Source organism: Gobius niger (genome assembly GCF_951799975.1).
Source record: "Gobius niger genome assembly, chromosome: 10".
Classification (NCBI taxonomy): domain Eukaryota; kingdom Metazoa; phylum Chordata; class Actinopteri; order Gobiiformes; family Gobiidae; genus Gobius; species Gobius niger.
Genome location: NC_136861.1, coordinates 19,071,264 through 19,098,091, shown reverse-complemented (window position 1 = coordinate 19,098,091; position 26,828 = coordinate 19,071,264). Strand labels below are relative to the sequence as shown.

At 40.7% G+C, this 26,828-nt stretch overlaps 2 protein-coding genes across 4 annotated transcripts in view; one reads left to right on the top strand and one right to left on the bottom strand.

Annotated features, from left to right (window-relative positions):
- Positions 1-23,850, top strand: part of dock6 (dedicator of cytokinesis 6) — a 30,483-nt gene extending 6,633 nt beyond the window's left edge. Inside the window, exons 15-50 of one of the 2 annotated variants that reach the window (XM_079564320.1) lie at positions 2,992-3,109; positions 4,196-4,266; positions 4,386-4,524; positions 4,675-4,776; positions 4,865-4,951; positions 5,998-6,229; positions 6,630-6,794; positions 6,937-7,106; positions 7,382-7,483; positions 7,798-7,884; positions 8,216-8,311; positions 8,395-8,535; positions 8,620-8,733; positions 8,811-8,981; positions 9,803-9,942; positions 10,099-10,268; positions 11,624-11,769; positions 13,166-13,348; positions 13,524-13,650; positions 13,736-13,820; positions 14,650-14,746; positions 14,825-14,959; positions 15,076-15,228; positions 15,294-15,452; positions 16,205-16,305; positions 16,392-16,584; positions 16,820-16,963; positions 17,099-17,230; positions 18,211-18,225; positions 18,464-18,589; positions 18,670-18,759; positions 19,655-19,891; positions 19,978-20,121; positions 21,366-21,472; positions 21,560-21,733; positions 23,324-23,850. In XM_079564320.1, coding sequence (XP_079420446.1) covers positions 2,992-3,109; positions 4,196-4,266; positions 4,386-4,524; positions 4,675-4,776; positions 4,865-4,951; positions 5,998-6,229; positions 6,630-6,794; positions 6,937-7,106; positions 7,382-7,483; positions 7,798-7,884; positions 8,216-8,311; positions 8,395-8,535; positions 8,620-8,733; positions 8,811-8,981; positions 9,803-9,942; positions 10,099-10,268; positions 11,624-11,769; positions 13,166-13,348; positions 13,524-13,650; positions 13,736-13,820; positions 14,650-14,746; positions 14,825-14,959; positions 15,076-15,228; positions 15,294-15,452; positions 16,205-16,305; positions 16,392-16,584; positions 16,820-16,963; positions 17,099-17,230; positions 18,211-18,225; positions 18,464-18,589; positions 18,670-18,759; positions 19,655-19,891; positions 19,978-20,121; positions 21,366-21,472; positions 21,560-21,733; positions 23,324-23,366 — 4,696 coding nt within the window. In that variant the 3' untranslated portion in view covers positions 23,367-23,850. Of the gene's footprint in view, positions 1-2,991; positions 3,110-4,195; positions 4,267-4,385; positions 4,525-4,674; positions 4,777-4,864; positions 4,952-5,997; positions 6,230-6,629; positions 6,795-6,936; positions 7,107-7,381; positions 7,484-7,797; positions 7,885-8,215; positions 8,312-8,394; positions 8,536-8,619; positions 8,734-8,810; positions 8,982-9,802; positions 9,943-10,098; positions 10,269-11,623; positions 11,770-13,165; positions 13,349-13,523; positions 13,651-13,735; positions 13,821-14,649; positions 14,747-14,824; positions 14,960-15,075; positions 15,229-15,293; positions 15,453-16,204; positions 16,306-16,391; positions 16,585-16,819; positions 16,964-17,098; positions 17,231-18,210; positions 18,337-18,456; positions 18,590-18,669; positions 18,760-19,654; positions 19,892-19,977; positions 20,122-21,365; positions 21,473-21,559; positions 21,734-23,323 lie in introns of those variants that run through there. The other variant, XR_013793285.1, reaches the window with a different exon arrangement.
- Positions 576-4,635, bottom strand: angptl8 (angiopoietin like 8; the record flags this gene model as incomplete). 2 transcript variants are annotated; one of them, XM_079564612.1, is made up of 5 exons in its annotated part: positions 576-657; positions 736-846; positions 919-1,068; positions 1,991-2,250; positions 4,569-4,635. In XM_079564612.1, 4 exons carry the CDS (start codon positions 2,213-2,215, stop codon positions 649-651), a joined length of 495 nt encoding a protein of 164 aa, XP_079420738.1. In that variant the 3' UTR covers positions 576-648. The 2 variants fall into 2 exon arrangements, with proteins under 2 accessions (XP_079420738.1, XP_079420737.1); XM_079564611.1 differs by lacking the exon at positions 4,569-4,635 and having other exon boundaries at positions 1,991-2,296.
- Positions 23,851-26,828: the final 2,978 nt, after the last annotated feature.

The following is a 26,828-nucleotide window of genomic DNA, read 5'->3' as shown; positions in this document are numbered from 1 at the left end:
ACATAGCGTGCAGGCTGACCTATATACTCTGACCAATGGACTACATGCATGTTTCTGTTTGCAGCCCATTGATTTTTCTGACCAGCTTCTATTCTATGGCTGAAGTGGAAAAATTCAACTTGTAACAATGTATTTTTATAAAATAATTTTACATTTAAATAAGTACATTTACATTACATTGACACTTATGTCAAAACTGTAATACATAGGTCTTGGAGGAAAAGCAGCAATCATTCACTTTCTTTCTTTCATTTCACTATACTGAATTTTAAATTGTTCTTCTGACATGACTTGATTATACACTGAAGCTTGGGGTCCAGACTTTTGCGACCTTGATCTGAAAAACATAGAAGACCACTTTCTTCAATGAAGGTTCTTGAGTCATCTTCTGCCCTCTGTCTCATCCAAGAGACTTAAAGACTTAAAGAAAACCACAGCTATAACAGATCTTAAGCCATGGTACCTCCTTAAACTTTACAAAATGAATGCTTAATGTCTTTTACATATTGTGTATTACATTTGAAAATAGCTGCATCAATGGTGACATAATAAAATACAAGCATTTATCGAAGTCGGTCAATGAATTTGAAGTCCATGGGAGTGCACTGAGTTGTGGAGCTTGAAGTTGGTCTGGTTTTAGTTGGAGGTCTAAGGCAGCTGTGAGAGGGGGAACAAAGTATTATGTTGTTGGCTTAAACTCCACAGTTGACATTATTTACTGTAAACTTAACTAACCCTTTTCTGTAGCTTCTGTAGCTGCTCATTCTGAGATTCAATGCTCTCCCTTTGCAACTGGGTCAAGAGCTGTAACCCCTTTAACATGCTTGAATGCTCCTCCGCTCTTTCCTGCAACATAAAATGCATTTCACTTTCACACCAGAACGGTTGTAATTTGGCGATATTTGGCTATTTTATCACCTGCAGCTCTTTGACGCTTGTGGGGAAGGAGCTGCTCAGATACGTGTCCAGCGCCTTCACTTTAGTCCTCAGCTGCTCCTCGTCCTGCTCGATGCGGGCCAGCCAGTCTCTAGTCATCTTGGTCTGAGCCTCTTGCTTTGCCATCTGGTCCTGTCAAAAGAGCATCTGCCGACATTATCCTCTCCCCCTCCACCAGTCGTCCCAAGTGCAGCTGCAGTGAGTGGCCTAAACTATAGCAGGCCCCATTCGCACATATTTGTTTTTTACTATAGCATAGATTAGGTCTGCTCCAGTATAGGGATAACAATAATCACAATGCAAAATATGTACTGAAGACATGGCAAGTTATGTCAAGTATGTTCACTTTTGTAAACAAATGAACTGCTTTAAAATAGTGCACACATTAGGTACACGAGTACATATCTGTAAGTGATTAGAGTAATTTGATTAATTGCACAGCCCATACAATACGCATTAATAAAATACAATAATAATAATAATAATAATCAATGTAAATATGATATCCCATATGCTCTGCCCATGTATGGATAAAATCACTGTTAAAATTTGTTTTGTCAATAATGCAATCCTCTGCTATGTATCAGGAAAGTAAAATAATGTTGTCTACAAAATATTTAGGTGTCCAATATAAAATTGAGTAAATGGCCTGAACAAATATTTTCATGTTTTATATCTTCATCATTAATCAATTATGCACAACATAATAATATGGCACTCGTTTGATTTGTCTTGAAACTTTAAATCTGTGTTTTGGACATTTTTACCTTTTACAGGCGGTGGTCCTAATAAAATCATTCTCGGTGCTTGATCCTTCTTTGGGAACCACCGCTTTTTTTTGTGACTGAAAGCTGCTTTATTTGCCTTTTACACTCCCCTAATTCAAATCATATGGAGATTTTGTCTTTTGAAAACACACGCTTCTCTTATCTCCATCTGTCTTTCTCCCTGCATGTTTCATTGTATCAGTACGGATCAACAGTCCCCCCCCCCGAGCCCCTCTCTTGTAATACCAAACCCACACAACATCACAGAGGAAGAGTTGTTTTCTTACCTGTAGGAGCCGTATCACCTCTTTGATCTGCCTCTCCATCTCAGCGGCCTGCTCCGTCTGCGCTCCCAACTGCTGCAAAGTTCGCTCGTGGTTCTTCAAAGTCCGGATGATTTTAGCTATCTTCGCCTCGGTGCTTTCAAACGCATAGTTGAGGGATTCACTGAACTGTATCACACCGAACATCAGCACGTTGACTTCTTCTTGGGGCGCAGCACTGGCCTCCATGCTTCCTGTGTTTCTCACCGGACTGGCATGGACAGCTTTGAAACCCACAGCAAAACAAAGCAAGCTCAGGCCCCAGATCATCTTGATGTTGCTCTGTGTCAAGATAGTTTAGTCTCGGAGTCCAAAATCTTATAAATCTGCCTACTTGCTGGAACGCAACCAGAATGTCTGGCTTTAAAACTGCAAATATTTATAAAGCAAAGTTGAAAATGAACTTTTGGTCTATTCAGCTGCAGAGTCTTGTGTGTCTGGGATGCGCCTTATATTGCATATGTGCATGTGGTTTCCTGGTAAAACATTAGCTCAGCTGTGAAGACCTCACCTTGAAGTTTAACCCTTTTAATTATGTTTTGTAATATTGGTCACAAACACAGGCATGTGCCATACACAAGGCATATGTGTGGCAGTAAATATTAGTCTAACTTGATGTAACAGCTTTACATAGTTTGTGGTCTTGCAGTATGGTACAGTTAAAATCATGTGGTTTTAAGGCTAAACTTTAGTTACCTTTTTCTGTTTGCTTTGGATTGGAGGGATTTTTTAGCAAACAGCTGGATGACTTTTCACTTTTGCAGAATCAACATGCAGAAGCTCTTACCTTTTATGATAAGTATGTAATTTGTGCAACAAGAATCACTTAAAGTAAGATGGATGTAAAATTATATGTTTTACATATTGTAACCATTCAAGAAAACTGCTTAACAATGTCTTAGTATAGACATTAATTATTCCTCCTATCTGAACAACTGAGTATCCTGTATTATGTTGTCTTCCAGGAATCTCCTTTATGTTTACCCTCAAAGTCTGAACTTCAACAGTCGCCAGGGCTCTGTGAGAAACATCGCGGTGAAGGTGCAGTACATGGCGGGAGAGGACCCCAGTCAAGCTCTGCCTGTGAGTCTCTTTGGTTGATCAGATGACTGAGGTGTAACACTTCACTCTAAAAGCGCAAAGGCTCCAGGCTGCAAGACTATAGCGCTGTCTTTGATTGGTGAAGTTCAAAGCAGATTAGGTTATTGTCCCATGTCGTTTGCTTTTAGGCATTTTTGTAACTCATACTTTGATCGTTGTAATGTTCTAGCACAACTGGTTTTATGCTTTTAGCAGGTATAACGTCAAACACATCTTTATCACTATCTTACAATTTGTTGGATAGAAAATGCATTATTGATCTAAAACCCAAGCTAAAGCTAAAAAAAAATAGTTCCCCCCACTCCCTCCTCCTCTTGCTCCCCTTTGTTGCACAGCTGCCTCAATAAAGAGAAAAAATAGATTAAAACAAACACCGGTCGGCTCGTGTGGCTGTAGTGAAGCTATGGCGAGTGTTTGTACTCCACGATGAGAGGATTAAGCTTGGTAAGAGATTGCGAGGTGAGGAAAGACTTTTTGGGAGCTGTCATTGCACCACTGAGATCCGAATATTAATCAAAGAGGTACTAGAGGTAGAGATGTTACGATAACTACTATATCTACTTGTTGGTCGATAAATGACAGAAAAACAAGATATTTTTGGACTCAATATTTATCATCAGAAAATTGCAAAATCCTTTTGCATTTTTTCCCATTTTTTCTAATGTAATACTTTATTTTTTATCCAAAGTAAGTGTCTCATTGTATTTCATGTTCATTGTGAGATATTTTAGGATTAAGTACTTTTTGAACAGAGCCTAACTGTAGATTTTAAGCTTCATAATTAGTTTCTGTGGCTTAATAAGGCCTTGAATAGTATTGTTTATCGTGATAGTTTAGATTTTGATATTGTGACAGGCCTAGCTAGAGGCTCGAAACTCAACTGGTCTGTTTTTGATGACAACATTGTAGCATTTTTGCTTAGCACCCTCGCCCCTACAAAATCAATACAGTAAAGAGCACTTGGAGGTACTTGTTGAATAAAGTGTATGCATGGCCATTTTGGCCATTACAGAGCATTGCTGCTTTACAACATATTGACCTAAGTGTTCTCCCTTTTTTTTTTTTTAGGTCATCTTCGGGAAGTCGAGTTGCTCTGAGTTCACACGAGAGGCTTACAGTCCTGTCATCTACCATAACAAGTACGGGTGACACTCTGCAATTTTCCTCCTGGCATCTGTCTGGCCGTTTCCTGTCTAGAATCAGTGTCTCAAACATTGCAACTTCTTTTTTTTTTTTTTTTCTTTGCGTGTGCCTCAAGGTCGCCCGAGTTCTACGAAGAGATAAAGATGAAGATTCCCGCCAACCTGACAGACAACCACCACCTCCTGTTCACCTTCTACCACATCAGCTGCCAGCCGAAACAGAACACCCCCTTGGAGACCCCCGTGGGCTACACCGTGAGTTTAGCCGCCTCCTCTGGCCCGCTTTCAACAAAACTTACCTCCCACGCACCTGTTTGTCTGGGCCCCGCGTCTGTTTTCTTGCCAAGAGTTTGCGTGTCTTATTTTCTTTTTTCTCTCTCTCTCTCCCTCTCTTTCCATGTACAGTGGATCCCTCTGATGCAACACGGCCGTCTGCGCACCGGCTCCTTCAGTTTGCCCGTCTCGGTGGAGAAGCCCCCACCAAGCTATTCTGTGCTCACCCCTGACGTAAGTGTGTGCCAACAGTGTCGCTGACTATTACCTACTTCTCCGAGACTTCTTGACTCGTGATTAACGGGGGGTTGCGCCATGACAGGTCCAGCTCCCGGGCATGAAGTGGGTGGATAATCACAAAGCGGTGTTTAATGTTGAGGTGACAGCGGCCTCCTCAGTTCACACTCAGGTACAGTACAGAGAATTCTTACTCATTTCGCACAATATGACTCATGCTTCAAGTGCTTTAACTCCCACCTGAAGCGCACTGTATGGAGAAAGCATTATTATCCGTTGTATATGCTGCAATATGGTGCTATCTTGCCCTTCAAGACATCCATGTATTGTGCGTCGGCAGTGTACTTGGATGTATAGAAGAAAGTGATTACAGCCTAGAATATGTTCCAGTGCAGTGATTCTAATAAGCATAGTTTGACCAAAAAAACTAAATTCTTGGACCATTATGGACCTTTTCTGTAAATGTAAAATTAAAGCTGCACTGTTTAACATTTCACCCAATATATTCCGCTTGCAAAAATAACCATAACATTAACATTAGCATTAAAAGTAATTAAAGGTGCATTATTTAACTTTTTAGATTAAGAAATAAAAGAGTGTCTGTTTTTTTCTGCTGAGGGACCCTCTCACCAGAAAACCTACAAAACAATTGATCCTGGAGCATTGTAGAGGCCACCATGATCGTGAATAAAAGTGTCATGCTAAGCACACATACAGCCATTGGGTCAACAAAGGTCAATTACCCACAAATATCAAGGTTTTTATTTGCATCAAAAGTTCCATGATGCAACTTTAAATGAACTGAGCCAAATTAAGGCCTTAAATGTCATTAAAAAGCATGAAATTGGATTCGAACTGGCATTAATTTGAAATTTCCTTGGAGAATGCTGACATAATACTACTACTACTAATACTAATTTTGCTGCATAAGCTAATCAGAAATACAGAAATTGTGATTCTAAACACATTACACACAATTGTTAACTCAAAAGCTTTGTGTATGCTTTTGTTTCCTTTTGCTTTTGAATTTCCAAATTTCCCCTCATTAATTGATTTGACATAATGTTTGTAAATGTGGAAGAAAGGAATATGCACCTTTTTTTTTTCTGTTTGGCATTAAAAACATAGTAGTTGCGGATTAAAATGGCAATTCTACATTCATAATATCTCAATAATCAATCATCAGCGTAACCTGCTGTATTGTGCTAATCCTTGTAGGACCCTCACCTGGATAAGTTCTTCACTCTGGTGTATGTTTTGGAGGAGTACTCGTTCCCGTTCAGGCTGAAGGATGTGATCATCACGGAGGCCAACATGGAGGGCGAGCTCAAGGCCAGCATGGCGGCTCTCAGAGGGGCTCAGCTCGAGATCTGTGTCAGGTTTTTGCACCAGCTGCTCAACAAGCTCATTCAGCTCATCGTCTACCCACCGGTTATTTCAGGACAGATCGGTGAGTGGAGTGTCAAACGCCCATTTCATCGCTATCACCAACAATTTAGAGATTTGAAGAGTGCTTTTGTGAACAAACCTAATATGTGCTCGCTAAATGTTAAGTAGGTGATACGCTTGTTGACTTGTTCTAATTAGGGCGGGGAATCACATTGGACCTGATGATTCAATATTATAGACTGAACATGATTTACGATTGTGATATAACGATATGACATCATTTATTACAAGCTACGATATACAAATACGAATAATAAACTACTGCCGTGATTTCATTTCATACTAATCAGTTCTAATTTAAAGCATTTGCTCACATTTCATCAACAAACTAATGACTATTTCACAGCTGTAGTTCTAATTTTTTCATTCTTTGGCTTCACCATCCTTTTTTTGACTTGTAGTGAACCTTGGTCGAGCCGCCTTTGAAGCCATGTCTTTACTCGTGAACCAGATCCACAAAAACTTGGAGGGAAACCAGGACCAGCACGGTCGCAACAACCTGCTGGCTTCATACATTCAATACTGCTTTCGTTTGCCCACCGCCGACCCGCCCATTCCTCCCTCAGGCAAGTAACGCTGTAACGATCAGGTACTGTTTATCCTTATCCTGTAACTGTGGAACCTAAGAGAACAAAACTAAACCATGACTACTGGAGAGAGATATTGTTGAATTGACCTCAATCAATAGCCTGTTCTGTTCACCTGCAGCTGCCCAGTCCTATGATATGCCGATGCAGTATGCCACTCTGTCCCGAGCTACGCCGCGTCCCAGCAGCCTTCACCTGTCCCGATCAAAGAGCATTAGCAACTCTAACCCGGACCTGGCGACTACCCCCGTCTCCCCTGACGAGGAAGTGCAAAGAATCATAGGGAGCAAGGTAAGTCCCTGATTTCAAAACAATATAGCAAATTTACTTAATTTTGTTTTAAGTTGTTTTGTTTTCAGACTGTTTTGTTATATGTCATGTTTTGTTCAATTGTGCATAATCCTTTGGCCTTGTTTCCCTTTATTCCTTGCCTCCCTGTTCTGTTCAGCCTCTATGATCCTACCTTTAATTGACTCTTAATGTGCTCCTGATTGGTAATCACCCTGCCCTTGCTGCACTGTGTCTGTGTGTGTGTCTCTGTGCGTCTCCTCCGGTGGCTTGTGCAGGGCATTGACCGCTCGCACTCCTGGGTAAACTCTGCTTATGCCCCTGGGGGCGCCAGATCTGTGCTCCGCCGAAACCCCAACTCCAGCTGTGATCTCAAGCAGGTGCCAAATCTCTTCCCCGTTCTCACCTCCTCACTGTCCTCACCTCCATCCCAAACTGTCATCAGATCCACTCCGAGTATGTCTGTCATTTCGGCCCTCCAATTCCTACCTGACGTGCTTTTATCTCGTGGCTACACCTTGTTCAAACCTGTCAAAGCTTCCCTAACAGCCTCCATCTGATATCTCTGTGAGTGGCATAAGCTCTGCCCGGGCCTTGTCAGATCTCTCGCTCTCATCACAACTCATTTCATCATTCGCCCATTTTCACATCACTTTGTCCTCGTTTCTATGTCCATCGCACCACTCCATGTCAGGCAAACGACAGCGCCGGCAATCGCATGTCTGCCTTTCTGGACAGCGTGGCCTTGTTTTCAGTGCCCACAAGGCAGATTGCCAAAAAGGTAAAACTGAAAACCACTCAGTGTGCTCATTCACCACCTCTAACTTAACATTGCAATTTCAGTTCAAGTTTGCGTGAGAAACAGTTTTTCTTTGGACTGATGGACATGCTAGATTTTAGAGTTGATTTTTTTGCTTTTTTACTTTTCAAAGTTGATTCTCAAAGTCAGTAACTTCAGTTCAGTAAATACAGATTTGCCACATTTTTGACATTTCTTTAATTTGAGATTTGTATTTGTCGACAGAACCACAGTTAGTTCACACGTAAATGATTAGTGTTCTAAAATGCTACCGTTTTCTGTCGTAAAACACACTTCTTTTTGGTCGTTCCAGTTGCTCCATGAAGAGCTGGCGCTGCAGTGGGTTGTCAGCACCAGCTCAGTGAGGGAGGCGGCTCTGCAACAGGCCTGGTTCTTCTTCCAGCTCATGGTTTGTTTTAAACAAACAGCAACTCACACAGACCTCATTATTACAAATATTTTGCACTTCAACGATCTTTTCCTCTTGTCAAGACAAAGAGCATGACCCACCACTTATTCCTGACCTCAAAATTAGACGCTCCCAGAAAGCAGCGTTTCCCAGACCGTTTTGTGGATGACATTGCGGCTCTAGTTTGTGCCGTCAGTGCTGACATCGGCAGTCGATATCATAAGGTTAGTTTATCAGTAAAACACAGCAATGAATATTTCCTCCGTTGTATTATTGTCTCATGTTGCTTTGAATCCTCACACCTTCAGGATGTGGAACTGGTGGAGCGTTTGAACAGCAGTCTCGCCTTCTTCCTGAACGACCTGCTGTCGCTCATTGACCGTGGATTTGTCTTCAACCTCATCCGCACTTTCTACAAACAGGTGTCGACTCCCCCTCCTCCGGTTTCCCCGCAGATGTCAGGTTTTGTTCTCATTGACACCTCTTTGAATTTCACCAGATTTCCAACAAGCTCCACACTGCCCAGAACCCCAGTGCTCTGAATGCCCTGAGGATGGACTTCATGCGTATTGTCTGCAGTCACGAGCACTACGTCATCCTCAACCTGCCGTGTTCAACGCTGAGCCCTCCAGCGTCCCCCTCCCCCTCTACTTCATCTACGACCTCACAGGTACCAGCAGTAACGAGGACAAGGGCTGCACTTTTATATAACCAAAGGACAAATAAAATGACTATTGATAAAACAATCTAACATATCTAACATGATAGGAAGAAGAAAAAGCAGCAATGTACCTACTTTCTTCCTTTATAAATGCTGATTTCACAAGAACAGTACATTTGCTTCATACAGATAGAATTATTCAAATATAGGGCTGGGTACTGTTTCATTTTTTTCGATACTGATACCTGAACGATGCTTCTTTCGATACCTATGTTTTAGGTAGATTAATAATGTTAATTTAATCATTTTCCTTCCACTTAATTTATTTTGCATTTGTATCATTTGTTTGAGGTGAAACAACCAAGAAACTTCTTTTAACCACAAAAGCACAGAAAAAAAAACTTTTTTTTCCTCATCCATTTTGTCCCCAGATGTTCCATTTTTCCCCCCAAAATGTTCCCCATTTTTTCAACATTTTTCTACATGTTCCCCCCCCCCAAAAAAAAAAAAAAATCCCAATTAAATTAAAAAAAAAAGATTAAGTTAAATTAAAAAAAAAAAAAAAAAATTCATTTACCCCACTCAGTTATTTTTTATTTTCCCATATTTTTGTTTTATTTTATTTTTTCCACTTTTTCCAAATTTTTTCAACTTTCGTTTCACTTTTTTTTCTTTTAAATTTGAATAACCAACAGCATCAAAACTTGAAAATACAAATGCTATACAGTACTTCTTTTTGGTACCTGATTTCAATACGTTTAGTACCTAAAGCATTTTTTTATTTTTTTTGATACCAAACTATTCAAATATGTTTTATTTGTTTATTTTAGAGTTCAGCCTTTTCCAGCATGGCCCAGGACCAGAGGGTGGCCAGCATGTTTGAGCTGTCCGTCCCGTTTCGACAGCAGCACTTTCTCTCTGCCCTGCTGCTGTGTGAGCTCTCCCTCATCCTCGACCCTGAGAGTGAAGGGTGAGGTTTTGCATATTAACAAATGCACTTGAATTTTCTTGTGTTCCTTGAAGGCACCACCAGAGTTAGAATCTTTTAAATTGCGCTCAGCGTGACACCGAGGAAACTCGCAGTTGGATTAAATGGGCTGAGTCTTTCTTTTAATTCTTCCCACAGGGCTTTCTTCCTCCATAAAAAGGCCATTAGCGCGGTTCACTCCCTGCTGTGTAGCCACGACGCCGACCCGCGCTTTAGCGACGTGCAGGTCAAAGCTCATGTGGCTCAGCTCTATCTGCCCCTTCTGCCCATCGTCATGGAGAGCCTGCCCCAGCTGCACGACTTCACTGGTTTGTACAACTCAAGCGAAAACTATGAAACTGCAATAAAAACTCCTTCAGTTGGTCAGTTAAAACAGTAGTGAAAGTCAGCTTTATTGTCAGTATATTTACCAAGCGTTTGTTCATGTGCTAAACAAGTACCCCATTTTTGAGTCACATAGCACACTACTTTATTTATTCATTAATAAAAACACTGCTGAATATTTTCTGTTTTCTGAACAGTCATTTAAGTACAAATGATTTCAAGTATTAAAGTATTAAGGAGAGTTTCACACCTGCCCCCTGCTGGCCAGCCCGCACACCAGCACAAGTAAACTGAGCAGCGTGATGATATCATCAAACAGCGCTGTTTGTTTTTATGTCAGGCAAAAGCATGAGACATGGCACGTGAAATGCGAAGGGAAAATAATCCCAGCGGCATGAAATAATGCAAGTCTGTTTTGCCCCCCCCAAAAAAAAAATATATATTTTTTTTTCATTATGCTGATTTTGTGACCGTAATAATCAAAGTCGTAATCGAATTTCGATTAATGCACAGCCCTACTCAGACATTCTTTCCTGATCGGACCAAGTTTGCTTTGCTAGTTTGAAGACATTTCACACTGGTTCTGAGGTAATCTAGCTTGAAATAAGAAAGTAACACTGCTAATGGGACAAGTTTAATTTTCTTACCCCATTGGCAAATGAATTGACCTGAAATAAAGATAAAATGTATTGAAACGAGTCAGAAACATCTCAGAACGAGTGAAACAATTCTCTCAGTTACATTTCAGGCAATACAGACAATTTAAAATGATTAATTAGGAGAAATCTGCCCACAACAAGCTCAATCCTTTTTTCTAGCTTGCACATGCAATTTGTCTTGATAAATGACCCCCAAAGAGTACATACAGAGAAATGAAATGGCTTTACGCTCAAACCCTCTGTGAAAACAAAGTTAGGATTACTTGTTTAAAACTGGGTGGATGCAATAGAGAAATCAAATGTAGTAATTTTACAAAATCAATATAATAAATTCATGAAATCCTCGATCTGTAACTCCAAAACTTTGCTTACACTACAAAAACTAATCTAAAAATGTACTTGAAGTATATTTTCCCTTGATTTGAGTAATTAGGTAAAATGATCTGACAATTGTACAAGTATTTTTACACATAAAACAGGAATAAAAGATCTTATTGCTCTTAAAATGAGATAATAGAACTAAGTTTACATGAAATAGATGTTTTTTTATTATTATTTGAAGTCCAGATTTGTCTTGTTCTTGTGAAATACTCGCAGATTCACCTGTTCTGTGTTGATTGTAGGAAATTCTCTCTTGTATTTGAGAACACATCTAACAGAGCACATTTTCCTCTCTCCAGACTCCTCTCGGGCTCGTCACGCCTCAGCCCACGCGGACGACACTGACCCCGACGGCAGCTCCACCATCAGTCAGTCTGTTGCCATGGCGATCGCCGGCTCCCCCCTGCCGCACGCCAAAGCCAACCCGTTTGTGATGCCGACGGTGGTGAGTGCTATCAGCTGAGGTCAGGCTGCCCCCCGCCCTCTCCCTCCCAGCCCTGCCCTCCCACCCTCTCTCCCTCTCCCACCCCCAGCCCTGCGCGCTGACAGGTCACACATCAGCCGAAATGTGGGAGGATCTCACCACCAGATAAACCAGACGCAACAACTCCCATTCAGAAACCAATGACAGTGTTTTACATGGGGTTTAGGCTGTGCCACTTCTTGTGTGAGCCTCTAGATGTCTCTCTCTTTATACTTTCAATCAGCTGGACAACCTGCGTTCTGATCATGGGTGCATTTAGAACAAAAATTGATCCTGCTATTCCGACCTCAGCAACTCTAGTATAGATACAGTCAGCATCGCGTCCTACAAGGGGCCGTGGCCTTGCCGAGGGGGGAGCACACACATTTTCCCTCCTTTTATCCGTTTTCTGGCGGCGTATAAACGTATTTATCAAAACTCAAATAAAGTCAAGTCTAAATCAGGTCCATATGTTTTTTTTTTCACTTTTTTGTTCAGTAGAAGCGAAAAATAGAAAATGTATGGACTGTTGGACCACTTTGCTCCTCTCCATGTCTTTGTATCTTTATTGCGTAGAAAACAATATTAATAATTCAGCATTTGCTAAAGCAGTTTTGAAGTAATTATAGAAAGTTTAGATTTTTATCCTTTTTTTCCCCCCTCAACTGCTTCAAGCATGAACATATATGGGCGAAACAATTTGGAGAAAAATCTAAACTTCCCTTTGTTATTCAAAAACTACTTAAACAAATGCTGAATTATGAATATAGTTTTCTACTAAATAAAGATACAAAGACATGGAGAGGAGCAGCCCATAAATACATGAATAACAGAATGCCAACATGATGCTTCATGTTAGCATTGTACTAATGCTAACGCTAGCTGCTGTTTTGTCGCTTCCTCTGAACAATCTGCTGTGAATAAACATCCATATGAACCCAATTTAGACTTGACTTTTTTTGTATGCGATAAATAAGTTTATATTTATATTAAAGTGAAAAATTGTGTTTCTGTTTTCCCCCTCGGCAAGGCCACACCCCTTTCTATGGCACCATGCCGTCTGTATCCATAGCTTATTTTGACTTCTCAAATTGCTACCATGGCAATAACACAGCTAAGTTAAACAACTGGCACTAATTTTCCCCTTTGAGTTCCTAAAGATGCAATGTTGAAGATGAAAAATACTTAAAACGGCATCATCAGTTTATTTCACATCAAGTCATTTTACTCTGCAGGGTTTTTTTCACAAATATTTGATTTTGCATTATACAGTACAGAAAGACAACATTTTCGTTATTCTTCTACGAGAATAAAACCAGCTATAGGGCCTTTAAAAGACTTGTTGACTTCATTATTTTGTGCGTTCTCTCTCGTCCAGCCTGGGAGGCAGTCCAGCTCCTTGTCGACCGAGTGCAGCCGGACTCTGCTCCTGTGTTTCCTTTGGGTGCTGAAGAACGCAGACGCCGCCCTGCTGGAGAGATGGGTGTCCGACTTGTCTGTGCTGCAGATCAACCGCCTCCTGGACCTGTTGCATCTTTGTATATCCTGCTTTGAATACAAGGTACTGCCGCTTTGAACTTCAGTGTCTCGTGTTGTGTTTTTTATTATTATTCATTGTGTTTATTCCTTATGCATTAAGACACTGAGGTATTATAGCTGGAAATAAACAATAAAACAAAAAACTTAATCTCCATGATACTCATCGTTAGGTCCCTACTTTTGGGTTTACGTTTCAGGGCAAGAAGGCTCTCGAGAGAATGAACAGCTTGACATTTAAAAAGTCCCAGGACATGAAGGCGCGGCTGGAGGAGGCCATACTGGGGACCATCGGCGCCCGACAGGAGATGGTCCGGCGCAGCAGAGGTAAAGGCGGGGTTGGCGCAGTAATGGATGGGCGCGCTCTGCGTCAGATCTGGACTTAATTGTCTGAGGAAATTGCTTCTTGCAGAGAGGAGTCCTTACGGCAGCCAGGAGAATGTGAGATGGAGGAAAAACGTGACGCACTGGAAGCAAAACACCGACAGAATCGATAAGTAAGTGGACTTGATGGATTGTCAGCGTCATCAGTGCCCTCATGATAAACAGAAACCAAACTAAATGATTAGAAATGTTTGGTCTTTAGCAGAAGTACCGTGTGTGAAAGGAGGAGATTTACATTTGGTATAATGTGATCAATAGAACTAGATTAATATTACTACATACTGTGTGTAGTAATATTAATCTTCTATTGAGGGTTCCTGTTTGTTATGAGAAATTTAAGACCTTTTTAAGACTTTTTTTTAACCTACAATTCCAAATTTAAGACCACACGCACCTAAAGATGACTTGCATTTTAAGTAAAATTAGTCAAACAATATTTAAAATGGAAAAAGATGAATAAAACAAACATTTGATTTGTATAAATTACATAATTTAGGGCAGAAACAAGCGACCTGCATAATATCACTTAACAAATGGTATTATGGAATAAGTATTAGGGAGGGATGGATGCATTTTCTTTTACACATTGCCTTATTTTGCAATTTTATACAGATTATTTATGTGTGCATTAGATACTATTCTATATGAATAACAAACATGTATTATTCCACATGAATGGACAATGAGTTCCCTTCATGCAGTGTTTACCATGATATTAAACAGAAATAATCCATCAGATTATTCACCAGGATCTGACCCGCGCCTCGTTATAAACCAAACAGTTTTGCGTTATTAATTATAGAAATAACTTGTTAGAGCAGCAGGTCTTAAAAACACCCGATTCAAATTTAAGAACTAAGCCCACATTTTCAGCAAATTTAAGACTTTTTAAGACCCCGCGGGAACCCTGATACAAACCATGATTTATGTTTCTTTTGCCAGGACAAAAGCTGAAGTCGAGCAGGAGTCTGTCGTGGATGGAAACTTGGCTACTGAAGCCTCTCTGATCGTATTGGACACACTGGAGATCGTTGTCAAGGTCAAACAATTATGAGCTTTTATAGATTTGTATTTTCTCTACAAGTTATAACTAAATAAATATGATGTTTCATTTTAGACTGTGGTAGCCTCTGAGCTGAAGGAGAGTGTTTTGGGCGGCGTGCTCAGAGTGCTTCTGCACAGCATGGCAGGCAACCAGAGCGCCCTCTTCCTGCAGCATTGCTTCACTACACAGAGGGCTCTTGTGTATAAGGTAGTCTCATTTCACTACTCTTTTTAAACTGTATTACACATATGAATGCCTACTGGTTTGTGTTCTAAGATTTATCATAAGGAAATTATTCTAATCTTTCAATATTTTGCTGTCAGTTTCCAGAAATGCTGTTCGAAGAGGACACAGAGCTTTGCGCAGACCTGTGCCTGCGTCTCCTGCGCCACTGCAGCAGCAGTGTGGGCTCGGTCCGAAGTCACGCCTCTGCCTCCCTTTACCTGCTCATGAGACAGAACTTCGAAATAGGAAATGTAAGTCTTCACCAACTAAAAACTTTAAAGAATAATTTGATTCTAATTGGTATTTTTTGCTGCAGAACTTTGCTCGAGTAAAGATGCAGGTCACAATGTCTTTGTCGTCTTTGGTCGGAACGTCTCAAAATTTCAACGAGGAGCATCTCCGTCGGTCCCTAAAGACGATCCTCACATACGCAGAGGAGGATCTGGAGCTGCGAGACTCGCCTTTCCCTGAGCAGGTCTGCAGCAGCAAACTATTGAAAGTTTGTTGTTTTAAAGATAATAAAGGCACTTGAAAATGGCACTAGATTAGTTTCAACGTCTCAAATTGGGCATAATAATTTAAAATGAGTTGTTTTGACTAGTTACAGCTGAGGTTTTTCCTGTTCTTATTTTGAATTTTTTTTGTTTTGGCCCAAACTCACTTTCAGCTGGCACAATCCCTTCTGCACGTCAGAATTCAATTCATGTTTCCTGCCCGTGTACAGCTTTGAGCACTGGCAAAGTGAAGCAGGAGGGACAAAATAAATTACACTTATTTAGATTCTACTTCTATCTCATCCCTCACTAAACCTGTAGGTGAAGACAATGCAACAAGGTTTTTTTTTTGCTGTGTTTACCACATACTTTTAGGTGGCAAAAATACATTTACTCTACAACAAAAAAGTCCGGTACCCCAGCTTTAAGATTAAGTTGGGCATGTGTCCTAGATTGTTTAACTTGATCTGAGATAAGAGTGATATAATACATTTGGTCTTTATTTCAAGTTAATTTATTTGCCAATGAGGCAAGCAAATAGTACTTGTCCTATTGGCTGTTGTAGTTTCTCATTTCAAGCGAGATGACCTCAGAACCAGTGAGAAATGTCCTCAAACTAGCAAAGTAAACTTGGTCCGATCAGGAAAAAAGTCTTAAATGAGTGAAACCCATGCTTGATGTTTAGTTTTTGTAGTGTGTAACTTTCCTATTCTGTTGCCTCTTTGAAACCAAGGTGCAAGATCTTGTTTTCAACCTGCACATGATTCTTACTGACACTGTGAAGATGAAGGAACATCAGCAGGACCCAGAGATGCTGCTTGATCTCATGTACAGGTACTGGCCCGGACTCTTGACGGCCACCTAAAAAATTAAATACTGACACTAAATCTTTCATACTTTTTTTTCTATTTCAACTACAGGATTGCTAAAGGCTATCAAAACTCACCCGACTTGCGTTTGACGTGGCTTCAGAATATGGCAGGGAAGCATTCGGAGAGGGGGAACCACGCTGAGGCTGCTCAGTGCCTGGTCCACAGCGCCGCCCTGGTGGCAGAATACCTAAACATGCTGGAGGACTGTCGCTATCTGCCAATAGGATGTGTCACTTTTCAGGTCAGCCCTCTCTCCCTAAAGAAATAGGGGTAATACGTGAAAATAAGCTCTGTCACAAACTATTCATCTTTCTTTCAACTCTTTCCTCATAATTGCGTGAGCCACCATGTTTGTTTTGACACGAAGCCCTTCTCTGATTCGTTTGTCAACCGGTCAATCCCACCCATTGTAACTCTAGTGGAATAGTGTTTGTGGCTTGGCTCTTTCACCGTCTGACTTTCTGTTTTTCCATTAGAACATCTCCTCCAACGTGCTCGAGGAGTCAGCCGTATCCGATGACGTCCTGTCCCCTGAGGAGGAGGGGATCTGTGCTGGGAAGTACTTCAGTGAATCTGGTCTGGTCGGCCTCCTGGAGCAAGCAGCTGCCTCCTTTAACATGGTAAGACTCATAATCTCCGATCACGCGGTGACGAGCCGCCTGCTAACACAGCAGAGGGGCTCGAGCTGTCACATGGATGAAGTGGGGTCGTGTGAGTGACTGGTTTCCTGCCCCTCTGTGCCTTTGTAAACATAGGCCGGGATGTATGAGGCCATAAATGAGGTCTACAAGATCCTGCTGCCCATCCACGAAGCCAACCGGGAGTTTAAAAAGTTAGCCACAGTCCACGGGAAACTGCAAGATGCCTTCAATAAAGTCTACAATCAAGTGAGTTCACATTTAGATGTTCGGTCTTCTAATAAATGCACCAAATGCCACATTATTAGCACAGCTCCTCACAGTTTTATATGAAATTAATAGTCCCACAAGTCTCAATTTGCATAGAGCTTTTCTACCTCTGTTGGGCGCTCACAGCACAAAATGTGAAAGTCGCATCACAGCTGCTACTTACTGCATTTGTGTCTGAGATAGGTTTAAGGCAAGGGTCAGAGGTTGGGTAAAGGGGACTTTTTTGGCTCTGGGTGTTATTTTAAACTTTATTTAGTGGACTATTGTCTCCAGGAATGTGACAGTATATTCTTTTTTCTGATATATCGCGATATTTTGCTCGACGACGCGATATTTTATTCCGATATCAATACTTTTGATGACGTCATGCATATTAATGAGGCAGCAGTGCTCCAGTCACAGTCAATAGAGGCCAATAGAGATCAAGAATTCAGTCTGGACAGCAGGGGGCAGCACTACAGTTTTAAGCACTTGGACCAAACACTGTCACACAAATAAATAACTTTTTTATATTTATAAAGAAGATTAATTTGGGATTGATTTATTCCTTTTTAAATAGGACTGTGGTTATTTGTTTATTTAAATGTTACTGACAGATCTATAGACCCATTTTCAGTGTGTCAGGAATCGTTTATAGACACGGAAAAAAAGGGCACAAAGCTCATGGAAAGAAATGTAAATGATGAATAATATGTAGTGAGTTAAAAAAGGTTAAAAGTAGCATGGTTTTTTTTTTGTGCGTGATGTATTGTAGCTTATTTTTGTGCACTATATCGATATTGTAGTATTGGCGTATCGTGAGATAATCGTTATCGTAAGCTATGTATCGCGTATTGTATTGAATTGTGAGGTATCTAGAAGTTCCCGCCCTATTATTGTGTCGGACATAACATACGCCCGACTAATAATCGGTTTGGACATCGGTTCTAACTTTGTGCTGTTCATCTTCTGTTTTCCAGAGTTCGGGATGGGAGGTAACCACTTCATTAACAATATTAGTATAAATTAAGGTACATTATATTTAACCGTCTGTCTTTCATTTCCATCTATTACTTGTCTGTCCCACTTCCAACGACACTAAAATGGTGAGTTTGACATCCTTTGGCCAAGCTAATTTTAAACCCGCTGTTGAAAAAAACACATCACTCAAGCCAATAACGCCGCGGCTATTTTTTACAAGTGTCACTTCCTTTTAACCTTTTCAGCGCGCAGAGGATGTTTGGCACCTACTTTCGAGTCGGTTTTTATGGCTGTCGCTTCGGAGACCTGGACGAGCAGGAGTTTGTCTACAAAGAGCCATCCATCACCAAATTAGCCGAGATCTCACACCGACTTGAGGCATGTGAATAACGATCGTGGTGATAATTGAATGTGTCAGCGGCGATGTATTTATGAAGGTGAATCTGTTGTGCGCACAGGAGTTTTATGCGGAGAGGTTCGGAGATGATGTGGTGGAAATTATCAAGGGCTCAAACACAGTGGACAAACACAAGCTTGATCCCAACAAGGTAAACCAGCTATGCTACATTATGCCGTAAGGACGTTGTAATGTCTGCTTTGATTATCTTCATAGGGCTTCATAATCAACAGGTCTATAACCAATATAACAGGTCATACATTTCTCCGGTTCACCTTTACCCAAATCTAAAAGCCAATAGACCAGAGTGACGCCTCAGTTGAAAGCTAAGACCTACATAACTGATCTAGAAGGGTCTTTTTCCTCACATTTTTGCTGTGTTGTCGTTACTTTTTTGACATTTTTTCACTGCTTTTTTGACATATTTTTGGCACTTTTTCATGACTTTTTTGTCACATTTCTGTAATTTTTCATCCCTTTTTTGTCATATTTTTTGGCACTTTCATCACTTTTTTGTCATATTTTTGGCACTTTTTCCACAACTTTTTTGCCACATTTTTGTACTTTTTTCGAGATATTTTTGGGCACTTTTTCATCCCTTTTTTGTCACATTTCTGTCATTTTTTCCATCCCTTTTTTGTCACATTTCTGTCATTTTTTCATCCCTTTTTTGTCACATTTCTGTCATTTTTTTTCATGACTTTTTTGACATATTTTTGGCATTTTTTGTCTCTATTTTGCCACTTTAAATCAAGGACCTCAAGAAGCCAAACTGGAGAAAACATGCTCGGTGCAGGTAATTTTTTATTCAAGCTCTTCTATGTTCATGGACTTCATGCCATATTCCAATATAATTTAGTCCAATGAACTGGTCGATCAATCCTGAAAGTTCTTCCTTGACCCCAAAGAAGAAGAATTTCTCACAAACTCTTTTCATTAAGTATAAAAACCACATACTCTGTCATATATTTCTTTCATTTTGTGAGGAAGAGCTTATTCTTGTTCGAATCGTTGTGTAAACGGCTCTGTTTCCGTCCTCGTCTCAGGCCTACCTCCAGATCACCTACGTCGAGCCCTACTTCGACACTTACGAACTGAAGGAGCGGATCACGTACTTCGACAAGAACTACAACCTGCGCACCTTCATGTACTGCACCCCCTTCACGCTGGACGGCCGCGCCCACGGAGAGCTGCACGAGCAATACAAGCGCAAAACCATCCTCACCACGTCCCACGCCTTCCCCTACATCAAGACCCGCATCAACGTGATCCACAAGGAGGAGGTGGGCGACTTTGTAAAGCTTCGTACTACAGACTGTTGTAGTCTTTTTGCCTTGTAAAGTTCACCGTTTGTGTGTGTTTTTCCCAGATTATCCTCGTCCCCATGGAGGTGGCCATTGAGGACATGCAAAAGAAAACACAAGAGCTCGCCTTCGCCACCAACCAGGACCCAGCAGATTCTAAGATGCTTCAGATGGTGCTGCAGGGCTGTGTCGGCACCACTGTCAACCAGGTAAAGATGGCTCTTTATGTTCATCTCTTTTGGTCAATATAATCACATACTAATCTGCAAGGTGTTGGTTTATTTCACAACTACAGATATTACACACTGCTGGTATGTCCACCCATGGGCAGAACTAGAAACTTTCAAAAGACTCATCTTTTCATTGCAGCCTTAAGCTCTTAAACTCCTCACACAGTTCAAGTCTATGTAAAGTGTTCTATGTAAGTCAGTTATTATTATTTGTGAATGGGAAAATGGTTTCTTGATCGAAGGTGCTTTGCATTGTTCATTTCGTGGTCTAAAATATGTAGTAATTTTACTCAAGGTTATATTTTTGCCAACTGAAATTGTACTGAATTCAAAGTTGTCCATGAGACTAAAACTATGACTAAAATGTCCAGATATTTTCGGCGACTGAAATATGAGTAAATAAAAAGAAAAAGAAGAGACTAAAATCATCCAAATTTCCACTGGCCGTCTGAAAGAGCCTCATATCATTTAAATTCTCTGCCAAAGGAACAACTCTGAGCTTTGTTCATGTGGGAGAAGCTCCATGAAGCAGAGGACCTGGATTCAATTCAATTTACATGCAATTTTAGTCGACTAAAATTAGACCAAGACTAAGACCAAAACAAAATTAAAAAAATTTCAAAATTAACACTGGTGCTGAGTGTCAAATAGACGAGGGCTGCACGATATATTGCAAAATGAGTTATCGCAGGATCATCAGATGCAGTATCTATATCGCAATCACATGATGTTAATACCAGGGCCCGGCCGATATGGACTTTTAGGGTCCAGTACCGATACTGATTTGAAGTTTTTTTTTTAGTCTCTCACATAGCCTATAGTTAAACATGTATTAATATAGTAAAGGTTTCAATCATGGAAATGCATCCAATAGAGGTCGACCGTTTTTTCTCCGCTCCCCTGAGGCCTAGGGAGTTGTTGTCTAAGTCTATCACTTTCGGTTCCAGAGATATGGGCCATTTTGTTTGTTTTGATTTTACGTAGCTTGCCTTGTAAATGAATAACTTTCCGTTTTTTGCTATAACTCACTTAACTTGCTATTTCTTGCTTATTTCCTCATAACCTAAAAGTACATATTGCGACTCTGCTCTTCCGTGTAGCGTATCCCCACAGTTTTTAGGGTTGCATGCTCCAGTTTTATTGCTCCCCGAGTGGAGATTTAAGCCGCAGCGACACACATTCCTGAGCTAACATGTAACTGTGCGTCTCCTCTCCCGGCGCAGGGCCCTCTGGAGGTGGCGCAGGTCTTTCTGTCCGACATCCCCGACGACCCCAAGCTCTTCCGCCATCACAACAAACTGCGCCTCTGCTTTAAAGACTTCACTAAGAGGTGACGACACACTCCGCACCAGATGGAATCCCGCTGTGCTGCTAAATGCTTAAACCTTTGTGTGTGTGTGTGCACTTTTACACACAGGTGCGAGGACGCCCTGAAGAAGAACAAGGCGATGATTGGCCCGGATCAGAAGGAGTACCACAGGGAGCTGGAGAGAAACTACAACAAGCTGAAAGAAGCGCTGGGCCCTCTTATCAACCGCAAGATCCCACAGTTGTACCAAGCGCTGCCGGCTCAGACCGTGCAAATACAAAGGTAACGCGAGACGACCAGACGCGCACGCAACCCGCCTACACTTTAAAGCCTCGCACGATGAGCTCATGCTTCTTTCACATCGTAACTTAATCTGAAGTTGTATCATACTTACGGCTCAAAGACACGTCTGTCATCAATTGTATCAAAGCGGTGACACGTTTTCAACCTTAAGGCCCGCCCTGCAAGCCTGTGAACGCATCGCCTCGAACCGTGATTTACAGCTTTTTACATTCAAAGTTGACTCTGGTGTGGGATGAAAGCAGAGCGAGGCCTGTTTGACTTGGGAAGCTATCTCGCCATATGGTTCTGGTTGTGTCTGTGTTTGGCGTTGGTTCAGCATTTGCATGTGATGGTCTGTGGACTGCTGGGCTTCTAATTGAAAACATACTCAAAGTACAGAACACCTGCCAAAGACTTGGGTTAAAACGGAGGAGCGCCGTTTTATCACTTTGTTTAAAGCTTCATTTATGAGGATATTCTTGGTACGACACTTGACGTGCTTGGAAATCCCCAGCTTAACAACATTTTAACAGACGAACTACTCTAATCACTTTCAAGGCGCCGTCTCCTATTAGTGAGAAGGCTTTGCACAGTGCGACCACTTCTCCAGCACATCCTATAGATTATCAATAGGGCTCTGTCTGGCCAATTCATGGGTGAAGAGGATGTCCTCTTTTGTGAGCCCAATGAATCCTGGCATTGTCATCTTGGAATATGCCCGTGCCATCAGGGAGGAATGAAATCCATTGATGGAATAACCTGGTCATTCAGGATGATCCGCTGATCTCATTCTTTAAAGGAACAGGCACCGTTTTTCCATACTGAGATATGTTCTTACCTGAGACGAGTTGATGCGTACCTGTCTGGTCTTTACGCGTGTGCTCAGTCACACAAAAACACCGAACATGTTAGCATTTAGCCTCTCCTCCTCTCCTCTACGGGCCAAATGGGGTGAAGTTAGAAGTGACCAAGCTCTTCCACGTTTCTCCTTTTTAAATACAGTTACGTATGTAGTTACAATATCCAGGTATAGTTACAAAAAATTGAACACGGCGATTTTCTAAGCGGATCGAAATGGGTACTATATTGTAAGGCGTAGTAACACCTTAGGAGCGCTTCGACGTCCGCACAGTAATTTCTACACTCCTATACAATTCTCTGCACGTTTAATTTTGTGTGACAATACTTGGATCGTGCAACTACTCGTATTTAAAAAGGGAAAGCGTGGAAGAGCTTGGTCGCTTCTAACTTCACCCCCGTTTGGCCCCATAGAGGAGAAGAGGAGTCTAAATGTTAACAACATCTTTGGTCTTTTTGCGTGGCAGAGCACACGTGTAAAGATCAGACAGTTATGCATCAACTCGTCTAAGCTCAGGTAAGAACATATCTCAGTATGGAAAAACGGTGGCCTGTTCCTTTAAGCACACAGTGTTGCTGAACCTAGACCTGAGCAACTGCAGCAACCCCTGATCATTAGTTACCGGTGGTTAAATCCAGGTGGCGACTTTTTTATTTGGGTACTGTTATTTAAACTCATGCTTCTTCCACCTCTGCATAGTAACACTGTATCCCTCTCTCTCTGTCTGGCAGGAACTCTTACGGCCGGTCCAGTCTGCGCCGGGTCGACTGCTGAAACGTCAAACAAGTCGACACTTCAGATAAACAAGCTTTAAAGAAGTCCCCCGTCCCGTCTGCTCCCCCCCCTTCCCCCCCGAAGAGCAGCAACTGTCCCAAGCACACAAACACACGCACGCACCGTCCTGTCCCAGCTTATTATTTCACCCAACACCCCCCACAGTCGGCCGGCCACCCAGCCTTACTCTAATCCCCTCTGTCGCTGCCACCCCACACAGGCAAAACACACACACTTGTCACCTATTGCCGTGATAGACGTCCACTTGACCAGCCTGCTCCCTGACGCCTCTATGTTGTTTATACTGCAGGTTATCTGCACTGTAAACGAAAGAAAACCCTCCCCAAAAGAGCTGCACTGTCTCGGAAGAAACACTGTATGTGAACGTTACAATATGGATTAAGCTGGCTACATTTCTCTCTGTTTGAGGGGAACAGCTAATCACATACTGCATAATGTGTGTTTTAGGGCTGCACAAAAATGAGGTAAAAAGTGGCAATACTACTCTTGTGTTGAATATTGCAATATCCCATTACGCCATTTCAACATAGTATTAGATTCAAACAAAACCCATTAGTGTTTTTGTTTCAGCACATTGTGTCAAAACCAGACTAAGAAGATTAAAATAGAATTAAATCCTGAAAATTATAACTAGAAAAGGACCTTTTACACATGTTTAATCTCTTAATTTCCCCCTTCATTTTCTCCAGTTCGGCTTCTTGAAAAACGTGTTAAAAAAGATAGAAACAAGACGTAAACAAGGCTGAAAAATGCGATGAAAAAAGCGCGAGAAAAAGGTTGTAAAAAGTGATGAAAAGGCAACAAAAAAAGCAAGAAAATACGAGAAAGAAATCGAAGTTCACTTTATGGGTCTTGGCTTTCAAGTGAGGCGGGACATAAGGCTGTAAGCTCCGGTCCAGAAAGTTTTTAGATTTGGGTAAAGCCGAACTGGAGAAAAAGTGTTTGGAATTATTGTATCGTCTTACAATAATTTAGTGTCGTATAGTCCAGCCCAAATGAATATAGATTTTTTTTTTTAGTAAGGGTTTTTACACTGGACGCAATCCTCTCCCTTTATCTGGGCTTGGGTCTAGCAAAATGAGAGCACTGGCTTGAACATTTAGTGGCTAATTTTGGATCATTATGAACATACCAGACCTGCCAAAAGTCTGAATTCAGATGTGTAAAGACCAAAGCTGGAACTAAAATTGTCCTGCTTGATACATGGGACCATTACATTTCAAATTGTGAACCTCGTGTCTTCACATATTCTCTGTAACTTCACTTTGAACATTCCAAACTGTACTTTTTATCTCATGCCTTTATTTTGTTACTCAAAGCAGATCGTGGCCTTTTCACTTGTCTTTCTGATGGATTTTTTTTTTTTCACTCGACAGACCAAATATCTTGCATTCCTTCCTGTACTCACCGTCAACGCTATCTTTTTGTTCATTTTTTTTTTTTTACATTGTTGAAGTTGGATAGGCAGAATCGGGCCTCAACACGGGGGCTTCTTTCAGCGAATCACTGTGAGGGACTTGGGAGAGGACTTTTTTTCTTTGTTTTTTTTTTCCTTTACTGTGAAAAATTTGAATAACGCACTGTGGCCGTAAAGATACACCACAAAAAGCTATACCTTTAACTTCAAATACTGTATATGAAATGTGTAAACCAAGATCTTAAGTGCGTTTTATCTTTGACTGCTGGGTCTGAAAGCACTCGTCACTGTCTGCGACTCTTTGTGGGAGATGTAAAGAAACTGTAGCCTTTTCCGTCTACTGTATCTATGTATTGCACTATTATAAACGTTGAAAACTGTGGCTCGACACTGTAATACAAAGAGACGCCTGTCATTTTAAGCCTGGACTTTTTTTTACCGATAAGTTGAATATTATATTTATTTACATTTTTACTGCTTTCTATTAAACCCTTCTTTCTACAACTTGTATTTGTGAATTTATTTTGCGTCTTAGGGAAGTATATAACCTTTTCTTTTCTCATTTAGATAATGAGACAATCGACTAAAGTAGTAGCAACTTAATAAATAAAATGGAAAAAATAAAATAACAAATAAAGAAAACATTTTGGAAAAAAATAAATATCAATAATAATAAGATTTTTTTTTAAAGGGAAAAAATATATATATATGCAACTTTTCTACACCATTCACAGCCCAGCGATTGGCCGATTGTTCGTAAAAATGATCAATGGATTGACCGATTACGAGATAATCGTTAGTTGCAGCCCTAGTTTACGTGTACACATGTATATGTATTCATTTACTTACTTTTTATATTATTGTTTGTATTAGTATTTATTTTTATTTTGCTGAGATCCCCAGGGTAATTGTTTGTTTGTCTTTAATGCAAAAATAATTTTAAAACAAATTCTAAAAAAAAAAAAAAAGTAGCAGCTTATGATAATGAACGGTGTGTCTTTTTTAAGCATATCTTTTTGAGTTATAGTCTGGACATTGGATCATTATATTGCAACACAGACTAGTGCCTTGGCAGTGGTCTTAATCTGATTAACTATGAAGTCAAATGATGATCACATTGAGTCTACAGATGATAGATTTCTGGTCAGTATCTCCTGAAGTGTTTGTGGCTCTTTTGTAATTACTCGAGTCAAACTAATGGGACTGAACCAGTGAAGCGGCGCTGATGAGATTAACGACTCAAGCTTTGGCTTTTGGCTGTAGCCTTAAAACTTCCCAAGTCTTTCTTTAGAGCTGCTGCGACTGTAGGCCATTTTATGTTTACTCTCACAAGTCTAGGTCACAGCAACTGAAATGGCATGGAAGTGATTTAATAGAGCTTCAGCTTTTTTTTGTTTTGTTCTTCATTTCCCACAGTGTTTGTTCAACATCCTGCCCCAGACTCACATGCTGGTCTTGCAAAATGAGTCAATTTAACTACAGATAAGACATGGTTATACTTTGAATACTGTACTATAAATGCAGAGGTTCACATTAAAGCCACACTGTGTACAATTTTAACCAAAACATCAAATTGAAATACAAGCAGATTATTTTGTGACATATATTTTCATCATTGAAAAATACCTCATAAATGTACAAACAAACATGTGCTTTTGCTGTGAGCAGCTCAGCTCTACTAAGACATGACAACTTTACCGGGAGTGGGTACGTCTCCAGCTCGTCTCCATGGAGATGTGGACTAAAGGCAGCAGGATTTGAGATTTAAACAGGTTAGGTTCTCAACCACCAGCATTTTCTGTGTCAAGCTGGTCATTAGGAGCATGTCTTGTACTGATGGCAACCAGTGTTAATTTTGACAACATATTTTAATTTAGTTTTAGTCTTAGTCTTTTGACAAAAATGTAATTCGATTTTAGTCTAGTTTTAGTCAAAAAAATATCTTCAATTTTAGTCTAGATTTAGTCGACTAAATTTAAGAAGAATTTAGTCGACTTTGCATTTATAATATTCATTATAATCAT